The sequence below is a fragment of the Zonotrichia albicollis genome, chromosome 6, assembly GCF_047830755.1.
Source record: "Zonotrichia albicollis isolate bZonAlb1 chromosome 6, bZonAlb1.hap1, whole genome shotgun sequence".
NCBI lineage: Eukaryota > Metazoa > Chordata > Aves > Passeriformes > Passerellidae > Zonotrichia > Zonotrichia albicollis.
Window position 1 is genome coordinate 49109721 of NC_133824.1, and position 27193 is coordinate 49136913.

At 43.7% G+C, this 27193-nt stretch overlaps 1 protein-coding gene across 6 annotated transcripts; it reads left to right on the forward strand.

Annotated features, from left to right (window-relative positions):
• The first annotated feature begins 127 nt into the window (after window positions 1-127).
• On the forward strand, window positions 128-27193 carry LOC102069423 (acyl-CoA (8-3)-desaturase). Of its 6 annotated transcripts, none has more exons than XM_074543704.1 (16): window positions 128-243; window positions 8165-8251; window positions 9486-9618; window positions 16373-16509; window positions 18416-19228; window positions 21065-21175; window positions 21887-22084; window positions 22440-22541; window positions 22697-22825; window positions 23678-23738; window positions 24382-24458; window positions 24755-24852; window positions 25489-25585; window positions 25852-25931; window positions 26591-26716; window positions 26996-27193. In XM_074543704.1, the coding sequence occupies exons 5-16, from the start codon at window positions 18914-18916 to the stop codon at window positions 27045-27047; spliced, it is 1446 nt and encodes a 481-aa protein (XP_074399805.1). In that variant the 5' UTR covers window positions 128-243; window positions 8165-8251; window positions 9486-9618; window positions 16373-16509; window positions 18416-18913; the 3' UTR covers window positions 27048-27193. The 6 variants fall into 6 exon arrangements, with proteins under 6 accessions (XP_074399805.1, XP_074399806.1, XP_074399803.1 ...); XM_074543705.1 differs by lacking the exons at window positions 128-243; window positions 16373-16509 and adding exons at window positions 7400-7576; window positions 10401-10440; XM_074543702.1 differs by lacking the exon at window positions 128-243 and adding an exon at window positions 7400-7576.

Consider the following 27193-nt stretch of genomic DNA (forward strand, 5'->3'; position numbering starts at 1 on the left):
AATAATTTCTTTATCTTTTTAATAAAGGTTATTCACAGTGGAGCTGGTTTACCTTGGTTAAATTCTAACATGCATTACAAAGTCCAAGGGGTCAGGTGAGAATTTTAATATTCCCTGAAAGACAATATTTGCCATCTGAAATAACCTGGAAGAGACAAGGAAGTTAGGGAGATGCTTTGCAGAATCCTCCTGGCTACTGGAGTTTGTGCTGAGATGCTGCTGGAAGTGGTTTCTTTTTTCCAGGTAGAGCAAAAGTTCTTTTGTATCTTTTTGTTCTTCCCCCAGGCCCCAGATTTAGGGGTGCAATTGGATAATATGCTTTGGGTGGAATCTGATGAAGAGGATTTAGAAATGGAGAGAACAACTCCCACTGTGTGGCAGCATCTCAGTCCAGCACCTCTTTTCCTGATGTAAAATTATTCACTTAGGCACTGATTCCTCTTACCAGCCACCCCTGCAAAAAAACTCCTTCAGTTTTATTGCCTAAAAACTCTTCAATGATTGCTTGGAGGGCAGCTTGTAGCCTAATTTGAAGGAAATTGCAGTTTGTGTGTCCATAAAGAAAGAGACAGCTAGAAACAGAGGTTGTATTTACACTGAACTCCAAAAAAAAACAGGTGACTTTATTCCAGCTTGCCACCTAAAATGCCTTTTCCTCAGGTGCTGCCCACAGAAGGTGTGTTCTGCTATTACTCCTCAGCCCGAAGTGCTGAGCTGTGCTCCCCTGCAAGTACAGAGCTGCCTCTGTCTGAGCAATTTTCCTCTTATCTCCCACCCAAGGGTGGGGCGTGCTCGGTTTTCCTGGCTGCCGTCCCCCTCAGGGACCTCATCCCATGGGCATGCTTGGATCACACTCTTAAAGGCAGCACTGTGCTTTCCAGAGGATATTTATGGCTGTTTTCTCTCAAAAATGGAGCTGGGAGAAGCAATCCTGCATCCTTTGTAATTAAACTTACAAGAGCAATGTGGTGCCTAAGGTTTCATCTCAGTCCATGGCCCTTCAGTTCAACTTGTCCCTCAGGAAATTCCTCATCTCCTCCATGGATTGTGGCAGATTTGCATCAAAATATTAATTCTTTCACTCTGCTTCAAGTCTTCTTAACTGGGGTATGCTGAGGATGTTCCTCACTTAGGCTCTTGGCCTCCCAAAGGTATTTTTCTATTTTCTCAGAAAAATATAAATGCATCTTCCTTATACCCTCTTATCCTTGGTGATAGATGAAGAAAAATCAAGTGAAATAATCTTTACTGATTTGTCTGGTCACTAAAGTCAATCTAGTCTGTAAAAAATAATTTTTCCATAACAGGTCTGTATTCTCTCTTGGAAGTGACACCTGAAAACACATAAAAATAGATGTGAGAATACACCTTTTAGGGATGGTTTAGGTTCTAGAAATGGTCTAGAACTCTCCCTACTGATTGTTCCATCCTTACAAATATTTACCACTCAAGTCTTATTTACCCTATCTGTGTGTTTTATCTGCAGGGTGGTTAGGCTTAGAAGGGTAAATATGTTTACATTTGAGATTTTGATTTTGTGGGGGTTTTTTTCCATTCTAAAAAAATAACATGCTCAGCCACCATGCTATCTTTTTGTGCCAATTAATCCAGTTTATTGATTGAAGGTGTTGACACAAAGGTGCCCACTGGAGCTGTTATTCCAATCTGTGATGAGTTAGAAGAGATTCAGTTTAAATGTATTCATGAAATAAAAACAAAGGCATTTTTTTAAGTACTATCCCTTGCTTTTTGGGGGTTTTAATAGCATATAACACCTGAAAAATCCAGCAAAAACTTCCAGAATCCAGTCCTGTGAGGAGATTATTGAGCAAGAACAAGCTAATTATGCAAATAAAGCTCATATTGCCTGCAAGAATTGCTGCACACAGCGATCTGCATGACCTTCATTTTCACTCTGACTCATAATTCCACTTTTGGGAGCAGAACTGTGCACACCAGTTGGATCCCAGTCAGTGAAGGGCTGGGGTTTGCTTACAGGGCTTTTCTGCCCTTTCACAACTGGTTGGATCAGTATCAGCTTTGGTTCATGGTCTGTGGGGTATCCAGAACAACAAACAGGCAGGAGAGGGCAAAAGAGAGACCTCATCAGATCAGGGCATTATCCCAGTGCCCAAAAGTGGAGGCCTGAAGAAAGAAATAAACCCAGCTTCAATAGGGATTAATTAGTGTTTATTTTATTATCCTACATGGGCTGAATCCACAGGGACTTATCCCATGTGGGAAGAGGCAGCTCTGATTTAAAGGGTGGCTCCTCTCGGGAATTACTCATTCCACTTCCACTGATTTATTAGGACCTTTGGAATTGCATCCTCATGCCAGAGGTCCCAAATATTCACTTAACCTTCTTCTGTTCCTCTGGAATGATGAAATAGCCTAAACCCCTTTGACCTGTTGCAACAGTGGATTTACCAGGCTTTGGCTCCTCATGAAGCTCAAAGAGGATTTGTGGGTTTTATTTTTGTCTTTACTTTCTTGTTGATGTGGGTGTTATATCTACACACACCATCACAAAAAAAAAATCAAATAAAAAACTCCACACCAAACCCAAAGCCTCCATAAAAATTGCATATTAAAATATCTATGCCATAAAAACCAAAACCAAACATAATGAAATTTCAAACTAAGATTTCCTGCATTCTGTGTGTTATGTCAGGGAGAGAGGAGCCAAACAATTTTGCAATGCTGTACCTGGGCTTTTTTTAGGGAAATAGATGGGATACAAACTCCAGCTGGGATTTTCTGTGGCTGTGTTTCAACACCCCATTGTGAAGCTCCAGTTTGCTGAATCAGAAATCCATCAGCTGTGCACAGCAATGAGCAAAGTAAAGCAGGCAGTGACTACCCAGCAAAATGCTCATTAAAATTATTTAAATATCAGCTGTGGGACATGAGCTAAAAGTGTGATATTGCAGCACATAAATTTGCTCAATATAAGTGGTGGTGATGTAAGATTTTTAACCCTAGGATTGAAGTTGCAGGCTTTGGGTGTGTGAGAATGAAAGAGATGCTCTCAGGGTAGTTTTAAACCCTCTTTTATTAACCCATCTCTTCTTTTTATTGCTCCTACCAACTCTTAAATGAAAAAATCCCTTGAGTAAGAAGGTGAGACCTACTGACAGCCTGTGAGGTGAGAGAAAACTCTGCCAATGTGACCATCCACCCAACAGTCCTGAATTCTGTGATCTCTGGAATGAGGTGAAATCCAGTAGTGCCTAAGAATGTAGTAGAAAAAGTACTGAGGAAATTTTTTCCTGACTCAGGGTATTCTTGGGGCTGTAATTTATAGTTTGAGCCTCTCTCTGTGCTCCTCCAATGAAATATATCAACTCCTTTTTGTCCTTTTAATCCTTTCAGTTCCTTGCAGCATGGCCCTGAGTTCTTCATTTTGACTGTTTATATTTAAAAATAGTTGATGATGAAAGGCCCCATGTTAATTCTTTAACCAGCATCTCCTTTTTTTCAGTATAAACTCTTGATTTGCATCCTTGCTACACTCCCCAGTCCAAAATCTGAATATCCCTGGATAGTTTCACTGCCTGTGTGAGTTATCTTACCACCTCCATCTCTCCCTAATAACACCTTGGGAAGGGATTTACCTCTGGGCTACTCTCTCCAGTTTTGTTACTCCTGGGATTCTGCCACTCTTTCTTCCCCCACAAAGCTGGTTTAAAATAAATATTGGGGGGGGGATATCCAGAGTAATATCCAGATTTAGGCAGCTGTGCTTAGTAAAATCTGCTGGTATTTCTTATCAAGAATACCCCCAATGACTTACAGAGCAGAGGAGGAGAGATCCCAGCTAACGTCCTGTAAATTTGTTGTCAGTGTGCCAAGATAACAGATATCATGCCAACAAATCCAAGCAGTTGGGTAGTTGGCTTTTCCAGGGAGCTGCACAAGATCCCAGTTCCCCATCCTTGTATTCCTTGTATTATGGTGCCTTTCAGGCCTTGATCAGCACCAACTGCAGTCCTTTCATGTAGCCAGGGCCTCACTGCCCTCACAGGGAAGAATTTCTTCCCAATATCCAATCCAAACCCATCCTCTGGCAATTTGAAGCCATTCCCCAAGGAAATAAAAACCTTCCATTTTTCTCTTAATGAAAACATGGCTTTGGGGAAAAAAAAGTCTGTGGAATATAATTTGATTTGATGTTGCTTCTTCAGGGCTGCAATCCCTGTGGAACAGAAGATTCCTGGAAAAGGAATTCTCTCTTGACTAACAAGCTCTTAAATATGACCTCAGATATTAAAAGCAAGTTTGAGGCATAGCTGCCTCCTTCATGCAGTGTTTTATTGTCTGCTGTCATTCTTCAGTTGCATGAACCAGGGTGTGCCTGGTGTTCTTGTCTGAATCTGTAGACAGCAAGATAATCCCTCTTGTCTCTGCAAGTTTCCCACTGGGAGACCTGGAACCTGGCAAGCCCAGAACTCATCTCTGAGCTCAACTTGGCCTCTGGGTCGCTGCTTGACACTTTTAGCATCATTCCCACCTGGAACTGCGAGTAAACCTTGCCTGCTCCAGGTGCACTGCTGCTTACTAAAGCTGAATATTGGCTGCAGCTCTGTGCTCCCCCCTGCTGGTAAATGCATCCAGGTGACCATGGAATACATGTCAGGATTAGACTTTGCATTTTCTAAGCTCAAAATGTGAAATCATTGATTTTGGAGTGTAATCCTCAATACTGGGGGCATTTTATTTGACCTCCTCAATTCTGGAGTCAGCAGTTCCCCTTATGACTTGAAATCAAATTAAAACTTTTAAAAAAATTATTTTCCAGATGATTTCAAAGGAGTGTTTGAATGTGGATCTGGAGAAAACCACTGTGATTTTCTTCACTCCCGAGGGAGAGGTTGCTGAGTTTCTAATTAATTGATATTTGGACAGCTAAGGAGAGGAAGGTTGGAGAGCCTCGACAATTGAATCAGCTGGAAGTGTTCTCAAGGAAAAAAAACAGGGAAAGGATGAGGGAAAAATGATTCAAGTTTGCCCCGCTGTGGCAGAATCCCGCTGTTGCACCTGGAAATGGGCCAGTTTTGCCTTTTCTTTGGATGAATTCCTCCCTGGAACAGGCGCTGCGAATAACATAGAAATGTTCTCCAAAACACTATAACAAATGACAACATTAAAAAAAAAATCTTTCTCCTGGATTACATTTGGATTAGGTGTATTTGATAATGAAAAGGTGTAGCAATTGTAACACTTTATAGCAACTTTACAGCTGGAGCTATTTAATAAATGCTCTGCTCTGGGAGTAAAAGAACCCAAATTATCTTCAGACAAGAATTCCAACTTTTAAGTAGCTCATGCAAGAGAGGAAAAATTGAGATGAAAACTCTAATATTTTTGGGTGAGTTATTTTGAAATAATGGTGGATTTAGAACCTAGGACTACACAGGACTTATAACTTACAAATTTCATCCCCCTCAAACCTGTATATTTTAAAGAAGACATTCCACCTCCTGAACAAGAAGAATCATTGTCCACATGAAATTTCAGAGTGTGAGAATTTGGTTCACTTGTTTTGCCACCAAATCGTGAGGGTTTGTGCATAAAGGAGAGGCCTTGTCTGCCTGCAGCTGTGACAAGGGGGTTCGGCCCATGGCCTCACACTTATCACTGCTGCTCCCTGTGATGTGCAGGCCTGCTCCTCAGCTCCTGCTTTGTGGGGATACCTTTGGATGCTGTGAGGCTGTGCCAGTGTCCAGGAGGACAAATGGCACCTCTGAGGTGATTTTTTTACCACAGAAAATTGGTTTGCTACCAATTTTTTGGTGCCTCATTTTCTGAGGGGGAGAGCCTAGGAGTTCGGTCAGAGTCCTTCTCCTCCTCCAGAGTTCCCTTCTCCTCCTAAACTTCTTCCCCAAGGAAAGGAGCTCAGGAATAGCTGCATGGCCTCTCAAAAAGCCTTTTCATTCAATTTATCTTATAAAAAATAAAAGGGGATGTGGTGTTTCCATTGCTTGCTCCGTGTGAGAGACCAGCAGTGGCTGGGCCTGACTCAGCCTTGCATGGTTAAACTCATTACTTTGCTTCCCTCTGCAGATCCCACAACCCTATCATGCCTCTTCCAACGGGAAATTTAATTTCATTGTGTCCCTGATATAATCCCTAAAGGTGCAAATTAATTACTGAGCCTGTTATCCTTTAATTAATTACCCTATTGTTGTCCCAGGGCAGGGGAGATCCCACTATGGTAAAGGTTGTATTTCTAGATCTATATGTATTTCCATCCATTATCCTGGGATAATCCCAGCTGCTCTCAAGCTTTCTGTTCCATGCCCAAAGCACAGGACCTGGAGTGCTTTGGTGCCTCCTCTGGTTTGCAACCTGTGATCAATCAGGACATGAACAAAGGTGATGGTTTTAGCTGCTCAGGGCTAAGATTATCCAATTAGTACTTGAGAAGTATCCCACAGGCACAGCCCAAGGCCTCTGTTTGTCTCATCAAGGATTAGGAGCAATTAAGGGAAGTCAGTTGCAATACTGGCATAATATCCACTAATATCCATCTTGCTGGGCTGGAGCAAAAGGATTTATAATGCAATTTCCTTCCAGGGTTAACACTCCAGGTGGCTCATGGAGCACCTAAAGAAGATCCCATACTAGAACAACAGAACATTCAAACCACTTAAACTATGGAACAGTAATCCATGAGTCCAAATAAACATCTAGTCCCTTAATGGACTTGTCTCAGTTAGAATCCCTCTGTTCAAGGATGTAGAATTGAGAGGAAAAGGACTGCACAGGAAAATTCACCATGAATCTACACTGTTTGCATGGTTTTTATTCTCCATATTATATATTATATACATACATATATAGATAGATAGATATAGATATAGATATATAAATTTTATTCTCCATTATTATAATTTTCCCAGTTATTTTCTGAGTTTGCTTCCCTCAGAAGCTGCTTTATCTGACTCATTTCTAGCATTTCATTATATTTTAAAGATGCCTTTTCCCCCCTAAAACTTTTGCTCCTGTGTTTTGCTTAGGTAGTTTGAAATGGTGCATACTCTGATAATTTCTATGTACATTTACTCTTTATTTACTGACTCATTGTCAGAATCAGAAAAAGCTTAAGTAAAAAACAGCTGGGAATAGTTAAATTGTATTTTTACAGATATTTCTTTCAATAATATAGGTTAGTTTTGATTGAAGAGCATAAAATAATACTCTTAAAAAACCCCAAGGGAGCATTAAATAATCTGGTCAGCATTAATAATCATTAGTGATGGGAGGTTTTTAGACTTTGAGCACTTGGTTATCTACAGCAAATCAGATTCTTGAGATAACTTATCTGATGACATTGGAAAAGGATAATGATAAACCATTGCTGATCCATGTAAGCTCTGCAGGGATTGTGCAAGGAAATATTTAAATATTTGTTATACTTAATGAATATTTCCATTCTACTGAATTTTTGAGACCCGTCAATCCTTTTCTTAACGTGTGTTTCTTAACAATTTTAACCTTATAGACTCTTTAAATGTTTTTTGGAGAAGATAATTAAAGGTTCTGCCTGAAAAATAAGACATTTTGATTACAGGTAAGAAGAATAAAGGAAACTTTGAACTGAACTGCTGGGTTTTGTCCCTGAGCAGGAGCAATGACACATTTGCCCTGTTTGAAGATGTTTATGATTTAAAACCCTCCTAAAGAAGGCACTGCAATGCAACACTCACTTATCTATGCTTAACACCCCTTCTATTGATTGATTGAATTTATTATCTGCTCTTTATATGTTGGACACTAGCATGAAAGGAATATTTAATTATTTTTAGGGTTCCTAATAAATGGGCAAGAAGTTTCCAACAGATATTGTTATTACAGATATGCAAAGGCACAGGTTTTGATTGTCTGAGTTGTAGCCTTTATTTTACAACACTGAAGTTGCAGTTACCAAATCCCTGTGGTTTCCAGGGCGAGCTGCACTTGTGCACCCAGTGATGTGAAGTTAGTGTGTCCTGTGCCTATGTCACCTATGCAAATTGATGTTTCCAAATGCAACTGCAAGACAAAATATAAATAAACTAGACACTTTATAGGTTGTTTTAGATAAATTCTGTTTGACAAACAAGAATGGTGAGGTTTAGGTAGCATTAACTTTCCATTTCTGCTTCTTTGCCCTTCACAGGGATGCAGGAGGAGGAAGACCCCAAAAGAAAGGATGGGTTGTGATGAAATGTGGATCCAGCCACTCCAGGTGAATCAAGGCAATTAGGTAAGCCAGGTGGTGCTGGGCACAGGTTGAGCAAGGAACTGGTCTAGCTACAAAATACAGTTCCTCCCTTTTGATCTTGATAAAGGCTCCCGAGTGACAGGATGAATTATATCCCTCAGCTCCGCTCCCCCTCGTTTCCCTCCAATAAAAGTGACAAGATTGTCCTCATGGAGTGAGTGGGTGTCTGGGATTTTGTAAGACAATTCTACGTGTGGAAAACACCAGTTCTTGCTTGAGACTGGCTGAATAACTTGACTGGGTTTTTAATGTTCTCTCTCCCCTGGGGAGAATAAAGGAGAATCATTTAAGCCTTTCTGAAATGTGAGAAAGTTGTAAAAGCTAATTGTAAGAGTGTAATTCTGCAAAGGGGTATTTTAATTCTTTGATTTTCTATTTCAACTGCTTCTGCAGACTTTTTCTGAAAGCACAGTTCCTTAAAGAGCTCCATTATTTCACTTATGAAAGAGAAGATGAAGAGCTAAGCTGGTCACTGTCCATAACAAAGGGAAGGAATACAAAGAAATGCTGGTTAGAACTCAAATACTCCAGTTGTCCTTAAATCTAGAACTTGTGCTGCCTGCAGCAATGGCTTTTTAGAAAAAAAACTTTGTAAACAATAGCACTGAAGTACTCCTCAAATCAGATTCATCTTGTCCATCTTTATGGAGTCAAGCATCTTGTCTAAGCTGCTGCCTGGGTTTTCTTGTCAATGGAGAGAGATAATTACCTCTGGATCTAATTTATGCTGTCCATTTCCTTACACGATTATAGAGCAAGAACACATAAATCATTTACATTTTAAGCTAAAGCTAAGTAAATAAATTCATTTACTTTACTGTATTTGAAATATTCTGGTGCTCACATCATCCTGTTTGGAGACAGAGAGGTTCCATGAAGCACTTTCTGAACCTGTGCCACCACACAGCATAATCCTTAAACATGTAGTTGATAAAAGGGGATGAGACTGTTAAAGGATATAACATTCTTCATGGAGTCATGGAATGGTTTTGGTTGGAAGAGACCTTAAAGCCCATCCAATTCCATGGACAGAAACACCTTCCCCTTGAACAGATTGCTCCAGCCTGGCCTGGAAGTCTTCTTGCAAACAGCAGAGGGGGGAAAAAAGAAATAAACAATTGTGAAAGGACCAATCACATTTTCTGGTGATATTTGCAGTATTCTTCTCCAGATGAAAAGTCACTGCAATTTATATTTTTGTGTTTAAATTTTGCAGAATAATGTGATTTCCAGCTGGGCTTAGTACGAGCCTGTTAGTGCAAAAAACTGCAAAGGAAGTGCTTCTCAGGAGGTACAGTGAAGGACACACAAGCTGAGTCCAAGTGTTACAGAAGAAGCTTCTCATGAAGGTAATTTGGGTTGTGCAATGTGTTTTCACCCTGATGGCTGATGGGGCCTGCCTGTACCTGCTGGCACACCTCAGGTGGGAAGGCTGGGTGGGTCTTTCCTCAGGAGCTGGAATGAGTTTGGAATTTTCCCCAAACACTAAAACAGACAAAGCTTCCTACCAACAGGATCTGTGTAGTCTGTGTAGGATGCGGACACAGCTAGTAATGTGCAGCAAATCCTTGCTGGCTCCTTGCTCTTCTTCATCTCCTTGTGCCTCCTCAGCTCTTGAAATGCACAATTCCTCTCTTTTATAAGAAAAGGAGGGAATGCAGTGGCACAAACATAAGGAGTGCCCCTCTCTGCCTTCCTTTCCAGGAGAAAATGTGCATTTACAGTGGACACTGTCACAAGTTTCTCTCAGATTTGCTTTAAGAACATGACTGTAAAAGGTGTTTTCCAACCAAAATGGTTCCAGCTTTTTTCTGCATCTCCCCATCCTTGCCAGTAGTGTGACAGCAACATAATCACCACCTTTATGAAATCTCTCTGCTGACTTTCCACCACGAGTGAGCACCATGTTTCACCTTCTATATCAGCTCATTGTGGATGGGTTTTGTTCCTTTCTTTTCCTTCATAATTCCAATGCATTTAGAGTTGCTGGGCTGCTCATTTAGCCTTTTCCAAACACTCTCTTCATCAGGACACCACCCTCTGGAGATTAGGAAAGGAAGTAATTATGGTTCTGATATACAGGACTAAGAAATTAGGAATTATGCAACATTAATCCCTCTCTCCCCCACAGATTGGCAATGTGAAGTGGAAATCAGCTCAGGATATTCCAGGTACACTTGAGAGTGAGAGGTCAGTTTAGCAATACTGTGATATAAGATTATTTGGAAGAGCCAATGATTTCTGAGGGATTTCTGGCTCCCTCTGACTCTTATTCTAAAATAGTGTCTATGTTTGCAGGAGAAGAGGGAGGAAGAGAGGGACTGGTAGATTTGGACATCTCTGGAATTATGTATAGAACTGGGCCTAACCTTAATTCTGTTTTCATTTCTCAGGACCAAGTTTGAAATACTCTGTTTGAAATAGTGCAGTTGTGAAAACTTTCACTGATTTTCTGCTATTGGTAGGACTGGTAGGACAAATAATCTCTAAATTAATCAGGATAACATGAGGGAAAATCATGTGGACTGATAAAGCTTTCAGTTGCTTTATTTATTACTTCTTGCTCTAACAAGAGAGTAGTGCCTCCTGTGGGAGTGAGTGATCATACAACTGGTTCTATGTGTAATTTTTATGTGGAGGTGGTCTGTCCTTCTTTATTCTGGCCTCCCTTGCAGGTAATTGTCATGGTGAAGTTGAGGTGTGAGAAACAAGGTTGATGAGAGAAATCACTTCCCCAGAGATTACAAAATCCCTTGTATTATGCAGCAACTTCAGCATGTGCCAACTCCATTACTCCTGTACCCAGCATTTCCTTCAGCTTATTTCCCATTTTTCCCACTAACAGCATTAGGAGTTATCCCATGTTAACAGTCTGCATCCACATTCTTTGTAGTTTTTGTTCAGGTTCTTCTTTTCCCTATTTTTGTGCCATAGTTTGGCTCAAACAACTCTGAAATATGTTTTGAGTTCCCATGGAAGCGTCTCTGTGTTGACACCCTTGCCTGCCTTGTTCAGACATGCAGAGCCACATATTCAGTACCTCATCAGCCCTGAATTTGGGACTGGAAAGTTCTGATTTGTTTTGGGTAGAAGTATGGTAATCTGGTGCCTGGAAAAGCCAGTTGGGATGAAGAAAATAGGAATAATGCAGGGTTTTCCTTAGAGTGTAAGTGGTTAAAAGTGAGGGAAAGTTGGTAGGAGGTGGCTTCCACATGTTTCCAGAATTTCTTCAAGGGCTTAAGGGACCTGTGGGTGCAGTTCACAGAATCACACAGGATCACAGAATGACTGGGTTGGAAGAGACCTTCAAGATGATCGAGTCCAACCCATGTCCCGACACCTCACCTGAACCATGGCACCCAGTGCCACATCCAGCCTTCTCCTAAACACATCCAGGGATGGTGACTCAAGCAGCTTGAGACTGTCCTCTGGTTCTGTCAGTGCTGCCTGGAGAAAGAGACCAACCCCACCTAAGCACAAGCACCTTTCAGAGAGCTGTAGAGAGTGATAAGGTCTCCTCTGAGCCTCCTTTTCTCCAGGCTGAGCACTCCCAGCTCCCTCAGTGGTTCCTCACAGGGTTTGTGTTCCCAGCCCCTCTCCAGCCCCGTTGCCTCCTCTGGATGTGTTTGAGCATCTCAACGTCCTTCCCAGCCTGAGGCCCCAGAACTGGACACAGCACTCCAGGTATGGCCTCACCAGTGCCAAGTACAGGGGCAGAATGACCTCCCTGCTCCTGCTGGCCACACCATTCCTGATCCAGGCCAGGATGGCCTTCCTAGCCCCCAGGACACACTGCTGGCTCGTGTTCAGCTGGCTGTCACCAGTACCCCAGGTCCCTTTCTGCCTGGGCACTGTCCAGCCACACCGTCCCCAGCCTATAACACTGCAGGGGATAACTGTGGCCAAAGTGCAGGACTGGGCACTTGAACTTATTAAACATCATCCTGTTGGACTCTGCCCACTCATCCAACTGTTCCAGGTCTGCCTGCAGAGCCCTTCTTCCTTCCAACAGATTGACACATGCTCTCAGCTTAGTGTCATTTGCAAGCTTACTAATGAAGGACTCAATGCCCTCATCCATGTCATCAATAAAGATATTAAACAGAACTGGCCCCAGCACAGACCCCTGAGGGACACCTCTGGTGCTTGGCCCCAGTTGGATGCAGCACCATTCACCATCACCCTCTGTGCCCAGCATGCAGCCAGTTCAGAACTCAGCACAGAGTGCTCCTGTCCCAGACATGGGCTGCAGCTTTTCTGGGAGAGTGCTGTGGGAGACAGTGCCGAAGGCCTTGCTGAAGTCCAGCTACACAACATTCCCAGCCTTTCCTGCATCAGCCAGGCAGGTCACCTGGTCATAAAAGGAGACCGGGTTGGTCAAACACAACCAACCTCTCCTAAACCGTGCTGGCTGGATCTGATACCCTGGCCATCCTGTAAGTGCTGTGTGACGGCACTCAATATAAATTGTTCGATCACCTTACCAGGTACTGAGGTCAGGCTGACTGGTCTATAAATTACTAGGATCCTCCTTCCCACCCTTTTTGTGAATGGGTGTCACACTGGCCAGCTTCCAATCCTCTGAAACCTCACCAGTGAGCCAGGACTGCTGGTAAATGATGGAGAGCGGTTTCGCAAGCTCATCTGCCAGCTCCCTCACCCTGGGGTGGATCCCATCTGTTCCCATGGATTTATGAACACCCAAGTGGTTCAGCAGCTCTCTGACTGCCTCCTCCTGGATAACAAGGGGACCATTCTGCTCCCTGACACCATCTAACCAGGAGGACAGCTATCCTAAGGACAAGTTATCTTCTCACTAAAAACTGAGGCAAAGAACGCATTAAGCACTTCTGCCTTCTCCTCATCTGCAGTTACTGAGTTCCCTCCCACATCCAGTATAAAACAAAGGTCGATCTTACCCCTCCTTTTGCCATTAATATAGTTGTAAAAACATTTGTTATTATCCTTTACAAAAGTTGCCAAATTAAGTTTGAATTGAGCTTTGGCCCCCCTATTTTTTTCCTACATGCCCTAGCAGCCTCCTTAAAAACTTCCTGAGAGACCTAACCCTCCTTCCAAAGATGATGCATCCTCTTTTTTTCCTAAGCTCCTCTGAAACCTCCTTGCCCATCCAGGCTGGACATTTGCCTCGTTGACTGATCTTTCAGCACACAAGGCCAGCCTGTTCCTGTCCCCTCAAGATCTCTGTTTTGAAGCACACCCACCTTTCCTGAGCTATTTTGTTTTTAAGGGCTTCTTCCCAAGAAACTCTCTGAATAAGTCTCCTAAACAGACCAAAGTTTGCCCTCCAGAAGTGCAATGTAAAATCTTATTGATGTTCCTCCTCATTTCACTAAATATTGAGAACTGTCTAATTTCACGATCATTATGCCCCAAGCAGGCTCCAACCACCACATCTCCCACCAGACCATCTAACATAGTCCTTTTCCTGGTGGGCTACCTACCAGCTGCATGCTCTAAGAACTTCCTGGGCTGCTTTTCTACTCTATTAAGTTCCCAGTAGATATCTGGTAGGTTAAGGTCACCTACAAGAACAAGGGCTGATGAATATGAAACATTCTCTAGCTGTTTATAGAATAAGTTATCCACCTCTTCTTCCTGGTTGGGTGGTCGATAACAGACTCCCAGTAGGGATATCAGCCTTGTTGGCCTTTCCCTTAATTCTTACCCACAGGCATTCAACTTCATCATCATTAATTTCAATACCATGGCATCAAGAGCTTCCCTAACATAATGGGCCACCCCTCCACCTCTTCTCCTTTTCCTGTCTCTTCTGAAGAGCTTGCAGCCATCCAGTGCAGTGCTCCAGCCATGTGAGTCATCCCACCATGTTTCTGTGATGGAAATTACATCATAGCTCTGCTGTTGCACCATGGCCTCCAGCTCTTCTTGTTTGCTATCCACGCTGTGCACATTAGTATACGTGCACCTCAGCTGGGCTGCTGATTTCACTCCTATCTCAGGCTTAGCACCCTTGCGTATGTTTTGTTTCCAGACAGCCCCTTCCTCCTTCAAACCTTCTAAACCTAGAAAAGCCCTCAGGATGAGTTCTGCCAGTTCCTGAGCTAAAATCCTTAACAGAGAGATGGTGCCCATCCGGTTCTAGCAGGCCGGGTGCCATAAAAGTTGCCCCATGATCAAAGAACTCAAAATTCTGCTGATGCCACCAATCCTTGAGCCACTTGTTGATAATGTGAGCTCTCCTACTCCTTTCATCTTTTTTCTCTGCCACCAAAGGGACTACCTGAACACTACCTGTGCTCCTGCCCTATCAACCACTCGACCCAGTGCCCTAAAGTCCCTTTTACCCTGATGCTTCTCTTTTCAATCCCATCACTGCCAGCCTGGAGTATCAGCAGTGGGCGATAATCAGAGGGCTGAATCAGCCCAGGCAGTCTCTCAATGATATCCTGTACCTGGGCCCCAGGGAGGCAGCAGACCTCTCTCTGTGGTGGGTTGGGTCAATGGGTCATGGGGCTTTCTGTTCCCCTCAGAAGGGGTCACCCACAAGGACTACCCTTTTATTTTTAATGTCAGAGGCAGTGATCTGTCTGACAGATGAGATGTAATTGGGAGGCTCACTGGGCAGATAATTTTCTTCTAAATCATCTGTCTGTCTCTCCAGATCCAGGGGCTCATGCCTAATCTGGAGTGGCACCTGGCTAGGGGATGGGGGTCAGGAGGAATTTTTGGGTCAGCAGGGACCCATTTCCACTCCCCCCATCAGGTGTCCTTCTATTGCCTGGCAGTGGGAGGCATGGGAGTCCTCTGGTGGGCCTCCCTCAAGGATGGAAGGGTGGAACTCCACCAGTCAATTTCCCTTTCACTTTCCCTGATATTCCTTAGCCTTTCAACTTCCTCCCTGAGCCTGGCCACCAGCAAAAGGAGATCATTCACCTGTTCACACAGAAGCAGGCAGGCTTCTTCTGCAATGCCCCCTGGAAGCACTGATAGCTCAAACACTCTGCCGCGAAGGGTCTGGACAGACACATCCTTTTGGAGGGTTCTATATGGCTACATGCACTTGTACTAACTGTGGCTTTTCATTGTGCAAAAACCATTACTAACAAAAAACCCCAAAACCAGCCAACCAACAGAAACACAACAAACTAAAAACTCCACTAGCAGGAGGGAACCTGCAACCCTGCCTGTGTGAACTGCCTCACCTCGCTCCTGTTGGCGCAGGAGGAAAGCCCTGCCCTGCCCCTTTGTGGCTAAATTATCACCAAAACAGGATAAGCAGCTCTACCAGTCCTCAGCAGCAGAACATCAGGACCCTCAAAGTCCCTGCCATGGTGTCCTTCCAGTTTGCTGTAAACTCCAAGGACTTCCTCAGATCCTGCTAGGAAAAATGAGGAATAAATAGAGAACATTACGGAGTTGCACCACATGAAAGAATAAGAAAAGAAAAAGAAGGAACAGAGGTTACAGACTGCAAATAATAACTTACGGATACAATTTGCATTCTTCTATAAATTACATTTTTTTATGGCTAAGTGGTTTATTTATTTATATTTAATAATGTATTTTATTTATGTTTTGCTCTGAGTTACTCAACTTAATTACTGCTCCTTTTATTTCTTTTCCCTTTTTCCTCAAGAGGTGGGTGATGCTCCAAGCCTGGCAGTGCTTAAGAAGCATTTGAGCAATGGTAGAGGCTTTAACTTTTGGTCAGCCATGAAGTGGTCAGGCATGATATTTGTAGTGATCTACATGATCTAAGTGATTAAATTATAGTCCCTTGCAACTGACTCAACTGAAATATTCTGTTGTATTCCATTCTCTTCTATTTTCTCCTGTCTCTAAGAGAGAGGAGATTCCTGCTTGTTCATTTATGAAGGTGCTTGATTTCCTCATGCCTTTGGTGTCAATCATCACCTAATCAATATTTCTCTCCAGAATCTGCCACATTCATGACCTACAGAAGGGAACTAATGGAGTTCCTTTGGCAGTCAGCAAATATATTCATCATTTAGGAAGGGCAGCACTTCAGTTTGGAAAAAATCAGATTTTAGTCTGCACAAAAAGTCCATTTAGCTTTGCCCCAATTTTTTTCTTTTTTTTTTTTTTTTTTTTTTTCAGGCTTGATGACATATGTATTAAGACAAAAGTTCCAGAAAGGATTATGATGCAGCTTTGGTACAGTGCAAGGAAAGGAAGGCTGGATTACAGGAGCATAAAGATGTGGGATGTGTGAAGGAACAATGGTTATCAGACAGGTATCGAGTCATAATTTGATGCTTATCTTTTTAGCAGTTGACATCTTTGTTGTGAAAAGACAGATTGCAAAAGCAATCAGTGCTGCTTAATGTGGGTAGAAAACTGAGGAGCTGGAACCTTCGTGATGTAAAGGCTGTGGTGCAGATTAATGAAGGGTTTGTTCCCAAATGGATTGTCCCCCTTGAAGGACCTGCTGTAATGTTATCAGCATTCCTATCAGAGCAGTGTCTGACACGGTGACAATGTCATGAGTGTCTTGCATGTGACAGGCAGCTCCTTCTCTCAGCAAATTACCTGGCTCATCCTGAGGCAATGAAAGCTTCAGTTATCCAAGGGCTTGACATAAATCCATGTAAGGTCTTAAAACCTCACTACCATTTTGGGTGCTTGAGGTCAGTTTTAAAAAAAATCTAAAACTCCAACTAAGCTCGTGCTTGTCTCCTGACATGCCCAGGTTCAAGCCTTGTCCAGCCTGGCCTGGAACACTTCCAGGGATCCAGGGGCAGCCACAGCTTCTCTGGGAACCTGTGCCAGGGCCTCCCACCCTCACAAGGAAGAATTTCTTCCCAATAGCCATCCCATCTAACCCTGCCCTCTGTCAATGGGAAGCCATTCCCCCTGTCACTCCAGGCCCTTGTCCAAAGTCTGTCTCCAGCTTTCTTGGAGCTCCTTTAGGTACTGGAATTGTGCACAGAAGTTGTGGTGGTTGGGGTTATTTTGTGTGCTCCATACACTAAAAACCCTTTGGGGAGGAGCTTTTGCTTGTCGTATTAACCCATTGAATTAACCTATTAATTAACCTATTTAACCTCGTGCAGGATTTTAGGATCAGAGAAAGGTTGGGCTGATGGTTTTGAAGGTTGGACTCGGTGATCTTGGAGGTCTTTTCCCACCTTAATAATTCCATAAAGTAGCTAAGGAGGTATTAACGTGGGACAAGAAGGGAGTGGATTCTTCCCCCTTTTCTGCTGAATATTCAGTATTGAGTATTCAGTGTAAGAGGAGAGGCTAAAAGGAAGGAGTTGTGCTGCATTCCTGAAGGTATGCGCTGAAGTGCTGGAAGTGGTTTGTCTCAAATGTTATAAAAACACATTTTGCAAAAAGCACCAAATGGGAGCCTAAAGGGATGGCAAAACCAGGAATCAGGAGGCAATTGTGCCTACTGTGACAGGGACAAGAAAAGAAATAGGTTGATGATAACGACTGTTAAACTTCTTTTAAGGCCCCTTATTGTGCTGGCTGTCTGAGAGCTGGGCTGAGAAATCAGCTTTAGAATTTCACACCTTCCTGTAAAGGAGAAGAGCAGGAAATATTGTGTAAACAGTTTGATTGAGATAACTAGATGAGATTTCTTCTTTTGCATCATCTCTTTTGGAAATCTAGACTGCAGAATCATTATCAAGTGTGAGCTTTACCAGCACAAGTAGACTCAAGGAGCAAACAAGCCCTGAAAAAAAAAAAAGGGCAAGTAGGTGCATGAGAAATGTTATAAAGAAATAATTTCAAATTCATTAATCATCAAAAGATATAGATATCTCACATAAATTAATTCATGCACTTTGAAAAGCCTGTCCTAATTGTGGGCTCCTCCATCTGGGTTGTTGCTGTTGTGGGTTTTAACATATGGTTTTCTACAGGATAAAGAAATCATTCCGTCAATTGCAGTTTTAGATTTTCAAGATTGAGTCTGTTTTGACAAGAGAAAATTATGTGAATGCTGTGACTGTTTAGGGGGAAAGGAAAAGTGGGACCAAGTGTTGTTCTGCAATTAATGCTCATTTCCTGGAGTCCCCAGGTGTAATTAATAATTTTACAAACATGAAGGGGACAGTGGGAGGGGAAGAAAGAGCAGTTTCACAACCTGCTATCAGAACCTGGTACAACATTCCATGTGTGCTATCCCAGGTTTATCCCAGGTAACAGAAGCACTTTCCAGAGCAGAGCTTCGAGGATTATTCCTGCCATGGGCTCTGTGGGAGCTCCCCGCTTGCTGTGAGTGTTGGAAAACTGGACTGAAATGTAGAGTTTTATCAGGTTTTAACTGTTATACTGAGTTTTCTGGAGACTGGTGTAGTTTGGTTGTTGGGTTTTTTTAGTAAAACATAAGAATATGCTTAATTCTTGTTTCATCCAAGGGGCTTGTAGACTGTAACATCATAAATTAAGCTACAGAGTGATATTTTTCCTGGTTATTCGGAGGAGTATTTTAAGGGAAGATTTCCCTGAGCTGGTTTGGGAATGGAATGAACTTGCTGAGGACCCCCCACCTGAGGCTACCACGGGGCTTTTGGCACTGGGGATGCAGAACCAGGGTGGGAAAGGGGCAATTCTGGGGGGCAAACCCAACCCCGAGGAGCGGGTGGAGGAGGCGGGGAGAGGTGCCAGGGCGGCTCCCGCCCTTAAATGCCGCGGCGGAGCGGGATGCGGGGCTGCAGCCGCGGGAGGGAGGGAGGGAGGAGGGCAGGAGGCAGCATGGCACCGCCGGGGGGCGGCGGGCAGCTGCGGGACGGGGACAGGGATGGCGACAGGGACAGAGCCACCGCAGCGGGGATGCGGCGCTTCACCTGGGAGGAGATCGGGCAGCGGAACGGGCGGGGGCCGGCGCCGCAGGAGCGCTGGCTGGTGATCCGCAGGAAGGTGTACGACATCAGCCACTTCTACCGGAGACACCCGGGAGGGGCCCGGCTCCTCGTCAGCCACGCCGGGCAGGACGCCACGGTGAGCGGAGCGGGGAGGCGGGAGCCGGGATGCGCCGCAGGAGGGCGCCCGGGAAAAGCCGGGCGGAGCGGGTTGGGAACGGCCTCAGCGGGAATCGGGATGTGGGACAGAGCCGGGGGAGCGAAGTGTGACCGCTCCGTGCGAGCCTCGCCATCCCCGTGCCATGGGAAAGGGCAGATGAGGAGATGCAGCCCACGGGAACGGGATCGGAGCTGTTGCTCCAGCTAAATCAGAGCAACAGCTGGAGCGAGAGCTGTGGCTGTGTTCACAGGGGTCTTATGTTGAGGGAAGAGACGGAGATCAGACTCCATATTTCAGAAGGCTTGATTTATTATTTTATTATATATATTGCATTAAAACTATACTAAAAGAATACAAGAAAAGGTTTCATCTCAGAAGGCTAGCTAAGCTAAGAATAGAAAAGAATGATAACAAAGGCAGCTGTCCCAGACTCTCTGTCCGAGCCAGCTGGGCTGTGATTGGCCATTAATTATAAACATCCCAGATGGGCCAATCACAGATCCATCTGTTGCATTCCACAGCAGCAGATAACCATTGTTTATATTTTGTTCCTGAGGCTTCTTAGGAGGAAAAAATCCTAAGGAAAGGATTTTTAATGAAATTATGTCTGCAACAGAGAGCAGAGGAGCACATGGAGATGCTCAGAGGACTGGAGCACCTCTGCTAGCTGGGAGTGTTCAGCCTGGGGAAGAGAAGGCTCTAAGAAGAGCTCAGAGCCCCTTCCAGTACCTAAAGGGCTCCAAGAGAACCAGAGAGGGACTTTGGACAAGGCCCGGAGGGACAGGACAAAGGAGAATAGCTTTAAACTAAAGAAGCGTTGATTTAGAGTGCGTATAAGGAAGAAGGTTTTGCTGATGAGGGTGGTGAAATACTGGCATAGGTGACCCAGAGATGCCCCACCCCTGGATGCACTCAAGGTCAGGCTTAATGGAGCAATCTGGTGTAGCTGAAGATGTCCCTGCTCATTGGAGGGGGGTTGGAGTAGAGGAGCTTTAAAGGTCCCTTCTGACCCAAACCATTCTGTGATTCTTAAGTCTTCAGGATTCCTCTTATCTCCTGGTCTTGCTTGTGTCATTGCTGTGAGCTGCAGCAATTTTTTCCATATTTGGAAAAAATATTTGAGGCTTATGGAAATCAAATAATTTTCAATCCATCAAGTTTAAATTTCAAATTGTGTATTAGTTGAACTTTGCATTCTGTAATTTCAGCACTCCTTTCTCCAGTTACTACTGCCAGATTTCTTTAATTTTAGCATGCTGGAAAATCCCAGACAGTGGATGAACCAGATATTTTGTTTCTGGGATCTGAGCCAGGTTGGTAGGTAGATGGTTCCATGTGCAAATCATTAAGCCCTCCAGGATCTGAGCCACTTTTGGGTCTGTCCATCTTGTAGTAGGTCCATTGCTTAATCTTTTGGATATATATTATGAAAAATAAAGAAATTATCTTAACTGAGCTGGAAGATTTTAACCAAAAGCAGAAACCCATGAAAGGTGGCAGCTCAGGAGAGGGTGAGAAGCACAGAAGGCTCTCAGTAAGCAGAGACACCTGAGGAATTAAAAAATTAGTATAATTAATGCCAACATTTTAGAAAGGGTGACACTGCACACTGAAACTGTGGAGTCCCCTTGGTGCTGCTTTTTGTTGTGGTGTTCTCTCACAAAGGATAAGAAAGGAAGGATGCCTTCCACCAGACCAGGTTGCTCCAACCTGGCCTTGGACACTTCCAGGAATGGAGTGATTCAAAAGGCAATTTTAATTTTTTTTTTTAAACAAAATCTGGATTTCTTTTCCTTTGTTGCTGTGCCTTTGCAGGATGCCTTTGTGGCATTCCATGTTGACAAGGTGCTGGTGAGCAAGTACTTGAAGCCTCTGCAGATTGGGGAGCTGGCACCTGACCAACCCAGCATTGAGCCCACTAAAAATGTAAGTCTGTCCTTTCAAAACAGATCAAAGGAGACTAAAGGGAAATATTCTGAGATTACACCATGTTCTTCTCTATCAGCATAGCTCCTGGAGCAATGGGAACCAGGTTCCTCACATTTTTTGGGCTACTACTTAAAAACAATGTGTAGATATGAAATCCCTGAAGATGAATTTTTCATATCACAGCCTCTCTACCTAAATAGCAGAGTTATCACCTCTAATCTCCCTTGCTTTGAGGAAGAGCTAACCAAAAGGAAAAGGAATATTTTTGGAGAATAAATATTCTCCTTCAGCTGTAGGTCCATTTAATCCTCCCCTGTTCATCCTGGGAAGGGAAAAGGGAAGACAAATATAAGGAGTAATTGAATGCAAAAACCTACCACAAGGTGGCATGGGAAGTTGACGCACACAAAGTACAGCTTCCACTAAACACAACTTCAGCTGAGCCCTCTGCTGCCTGCCAAGGATTTGATGGAAGAAGCACCGAGGAGGATTTGTTTTGGGGCTTGGGATGCAGACATTGTGATGGCTGCTCCTGGCTCGTCAACAAAAAGCTGTAGCAGGGCAAAGATAATGTTCATTAAACACAGCTCTTGCCCTTTTAGCCAGATCCTTTATTCTTTCTCCCTCCCATCAGAGTGGTTTTTGGGATATGAGGCTGCAGTGGTGCTCTCTAAAACCAGAGAATTGTGACCCTGATGCTTCCCACAGGAAATGCTGGTGAAAGATTTCCGGGAATTGCGCGCTACAGTCGAGAGAATGGGACTCCTGGAGCCAAACCAGCTCTTCTTCTTCCTGCTCCTGGCTCACATCCTGCTCCTGGATACAGCTGCCTGGCTCATCCTCTTCTACTTTGGGACATCCTTACTGCCCTTCGTTTTCTCCCTGCTGCTGCTGACCATTTCCCAGGTGAGCAATGAATTCCACAGCATGGACTTGCATCAACCTACACACACACATGTGAGCAGTTTCTTGTCCTTTGCTTCCTCACTTGGCATAAAAACACAGCCACTATCTGGATACCAAGAAGAAATTCTGCATGTGGGGATCTCACAGTAAACTTAGTTTGGGATTCTTTCAGCAAGATGTATTCTGGGGGAAGCCTTAGGACTGTCAGGATTTTGCAGTCCTTTTCTGCTGGTGACTTGGGAGCCGTGTCTGGAAAATAAATCTTGATATTTCAGTGCAAAGGATGAGTGTGGCACCATCCCCATCTCAATTCCTCTTTTTCTCCCCTCCTAAAGTTTTTTTTCTCCTCCTCCAGGTCCAGGCTTCCTGGTTACAGCATGATTTAGGACACCTCTCAGTATTCAGGAAAACCAAGTGGAACCACTTGCTACACAAGTTTGTGATGTGCCATTTGATTGTGAGTCCCTGGAAAACTTCTGGGGGTTTTCCTGTAAAAACATGTGTTCTGAAGACTGTGGAGCATGTGCAGCACTGGGGGGAGGATTAGGGTCAGGAAGTAAAGGGAATTCTGGCTCTGAAAGTGCTTTTCATGCTTTGTTCTTTCTTGAACAGGGGGCTTCTGCCAAGTGGTGGACTCTCCTGCACTCCCAGCACCATGCCAAACCCAACTGCTTCCACAAGGACCCTGACATTGATATGCACCCTTTCCTCTTCACTTTGGGGAAGAAATTCTCTGTGGAGGTCAGTGAGTGGGTGTGGGAAGTCCAAACCAAAGGTGTGATGGCAATTTCTGTAATGAGGTTTATTTCTCCACGGTTCACACTAAGTGCCTTTAAGAATCTCTTGAACAGCTGATGTGTTGATGTAAATAAATTAGACATGATGTAAGGGCATTGTATATAGGGTGGAAAATCCACCAGCACATTCATGGTTGGAGAAATCTAATGACCTAGAACAACAACTCAGTAATTAATGATCATTAGATAACTTGTAAACATCAATCAATGTAAGGCATGGCTGCAGTCAGCCTGGAATTATTATTTTAATATTAACATATGATGCTCAGTCAGAGGGTGGCTTTGATGTGTCCATGTCTTCTAGGAGAGTTTGCTGTGACAGGAACAGCAGGACTGAAAATCCCAGGGCCGTTCCTGGAACTCCAGTTGGGCAGAATTTGTTGGACTGTGTAGGATATTCCCAGTTTGTCCTGCTTGGGCACTGCCAGGAGTGACAACCTAAGAGTGCTGAACCCCTTTTGCTGTAGAGCCCATTGGTTCTTGACACCATCACAGCAGCTACAGCACTGAAATATTTTTCTCCATGCCATCATAGAGCTGCCATTTAAGTTTAGAGATCAGAGAAGAAATAAGGGGGGAAAACAAGAGAAAATACATATTTCTGACCACTAACATAACTTAGCCTTGATATAATTCTTCACAAAATGAATCATGAAACAAGGAATGAGGGTTGTGGGAAGTGTGCAAGAATAGTCTCTCTGGAAAATAAATGGAAAAGAGCAAGTTACCTGTGCAAATTGGCAAATTGCCTGGTCTCCACTAATTTTTTTTTCTGTGTTTTTTTTTTTTTCCACAGCTTGGGATCAAAAAGAAAAAATACATGCCCTACAACCACCAACACAAATACTTCTTCATCAGTGAGTATCTCTATCCTTCAATTCCCTGTAAGGTATTAAAGGGGCTTGGAGATTCTACTTTTGACCTGGAGAACTTGAGAAAAACAAAGGCGCCTGAGTCAAAGAACAAAATAAAAAACCAAAATAACAACCAGATTTTTGGAACAGTTGGAGATGCCTCATCTTATCCTTGATCTCCCACATCCTCCACAGAGGCTCTGGGTTGTGATATCTTACCACATCTTTCAGTAGTGGGTTTCAGATTTTTTTTTGTTTGGTTTGGTTTCTTGGGGTTTTAACTGCAAGTGAGATGTCCTTTTGGAAGGCTGAGTTTGAGTTCTTCAGCCCAAAGTCCCTGATAGAAAAAGGATTTAATATTCATTCCTGTTGTTCCCCTGTTTGCATCAAGGAATAAGGAACCAGATAATCTTTGGGCTGTGGAAACCACTTCTCAAAGTAATAATTTGTGGCTGTTCCTCAGTCAAGAGCCTAAGACAAAATCTGAGTTTTTTAAGAACTCTCAGATAATTGTCAGACCTAGAAATGTTTCAAGGCACTAAACCAACATCCTAACCTGGACAGTTCTCCAGACTGAGCGGGAATTCAGGACCCTTCCCTCCCAGGCTGATGTATGATGTCACCAGTGATGAATTTTTCTTTCCAGCTCTTCCTCCGCTCCTGTTCCCCACCTACTTCCACTGCCACACATTCTACATTGCCTACACAAAGAAGTACTGGGCGGTGAGTGCTGCTGCTTGTGTGACCCAAAGGGGTCAGATGGGGACCTTCAGCCTTCCTTCTGAGCATGGAGCCAGCCCCTTGCTGGGCAAGAATGCTTAGATTCACCTCCTACAGCAAGCTGTGAGAAAGTAGCATCAGCTTGTGTTGGATTGCTCTAGATTATTCCATTCAGAAAAAAAAAATCTGTCAAAGCTGAAAGCAAGTTGTTCTTTTACCTATAATATGAAGCTTCAAAAATAAATAAGCAAATGTAATTTATAAAGATCTGCTTTTCTTGTTGTCTCTGGTTTTGGTAGGACTTGGCCTGGATGCTGACCTTCTACATCAGATTCTTTTATACTTATGGATCTTTATTAGAAACAAAGAGTCTCCTGGCATATTATTTTATATTCAGGTGATGTGTCTTTAGAAGGTTCTTCAGCCTTTTCTCTATGCATTCTTTCCATCTGTACCTGCCTGCCTTTCTCTATGCTTATATTTCCACATTCTCCTTTGCCACCTCATTTTTTGCCTACTTTTTAATTCATAAATTCTTTTGTTCAATTGCCAGTGCAAGTTTTGTGTTGCCCCATTAGCTGAGGCAACAAAGATTTCACTGAGTGCTGACCAAACTGAGAAATACTTACCTCATATAAAATTCAGTGCTTTGAGTGTTGGGTCTGCTGCTGCTTAAAGAGCACATTTAACCAAAACAGCTTAGCCTAGGCTTGCAAATGCCCAGGTATTATCCAGCAGCACTGACTTGAATGGACAGCACACTCTCCCCTTGGATCATTTCACTGATTCTAATCAGTTTGGGCCTTGGCTACAGATAAAACAAGCTGAACACCAGTCAGTGTTAGCAAAACACATTAAATAATCATGAGTTTCATAAGGAAATATTAAACTTCCAGAGTCTGGAAGTCCTTCCAGGTGCTGGCTTAGCAAGGCTAGTGTTCAGCCACGTCTTTAAGTCTGGCTTTGCCATTATTTCAATGGCTCCCTGCTGACCTGCTCACTCAGCACTGAGTTCTCTCATCTCATTGCACAGGATGCTGGAGAGTAGCTGGTTTGTCTGGGTCTCACAGATGAACCATATCCCAATGGATATCGACTACGACAAGAATTTGGACTGGGTGTCTACTCAGGTAAAAGATTTTTTCCCTTCTTAAGAATTGTGGCCATACAGGTACAAATTTTAACCATAAGCAAGTCTCCTGTTGCAGTAAGGGTGAAATCTGTTGGTGGCTGGGAGGTGAAGGTTAATAGGCTGATGGATTCAGTCATGGAAAAGGTAGGAAGTAAAGCAATGAGACACTCATGGGCAATCCAAAATGAAATCCAGGTTGAGTTCTGGTTCCTAAACATACTCTTCACTTATCTCTGACTTTTGCTTTCCTCTGTCCCCCTCTAGCTCCTGGCAACCTGCAATGTGGAACAGTCACTGTTCAATGACTGGTTCACAGGACACCTCAACTTCCAGATAGAGCATCAGTGAGTACTCACCCCAAGAGGGAATTTTCTTCCTCCTCCTCTTTTTCAAAAAATATTTCTCCTTCTCTCTTTTATTTTTTTTCCTGTCTTATTATTTTTTGCTCTGAATTCTACAAATAGTTGTGGGGCAGCAGTGAGTTTATCTTTAAAACTTGAAACTCTTAAAGAGAATCATGTAATTCAGAACTTCTACTGGATCCACAGGATGACAAGAGAAACTGGAACAGGGGCAGGATCAGTGCAAGAACAGCAATAGATATTAGGGATCAATAGAAATGTCCTGGCTAAAGCACCTGTTTTTAGTCTGCCATAGGAGTTTAAAGCCACATCTGCTTATTTTTATGCTGTTACTCTGTAGAGTGAGATATGCAAGGATGAAGGATGGGCTCATCTCCTCTGTGCTATGGAGAGGGCTACTTCTGGAAAAAGGGATGGAGGGGAAAGTAGTTTCTTCCACAAACAGTTTAATTTGGAGACTAACTGTGGAAAAGAACAGAAGGGAAAGCAGGAAATTTCTATGAGTTCCTTGTGCTAAAAGCACAGCAGGGGGAAAGAGGAGCTGGGAGCAGCTACAGACCCTGCTCATTGTGAGCTGGGTGATTCCTGGGAAGCACTAATGGTAGGGTTTCCTGTGAAGCTTGCCTGTCTCCCGTTCACAGCCTTTTCCCTACAATGCCACGGCACAACTACTGCAAGGTGGCCCCGCTGGTGAAGTCCCTGTGTGCCAAGCACGGCCTCGAGTACCAGTGCAAGCCTCTGCTCACAGCCTTCGCAGACATCGTGCAGTGAGTAAAAACAAACCCCCAAAGCTGCAGGGGGGTGTAGGAGAGACTGGAATCCTAAGAGCAAGAGTTGTTTTGCTCTACCTTTACCCCTTGGGCACATGGTGACTCTTGGGGATGGTGCTGTCCAGGGCTGAGTTGGATTCAATCTTTGTGGGTCTCTCCCAGCTCAGTTTATGGTGAGATTCTGGGAAATGAGCAGAGACACAACCTCATTCCCTTGTCCCAGCAACACTCCCCTGAGCTGCCCTGTGATGTGTTCCCTCTTTCTCTCTCTCCCAGCTCCCTGAAGACCTCGGGAGAGCTCTGGCACGATGCCTACCTGCACAAATAAAGGACAAGGCTTGGTGCGACCATTCACAGCCTGCCACAGATGCATTCCCAGCAAGCTGAGGGGCAGGGACCACAAGGGATTCTCTGGCAGAAGAAAGTCAGTAAGGACTGAGGGATAAAATTCCAATAGAGATGAAACTGCCTGAA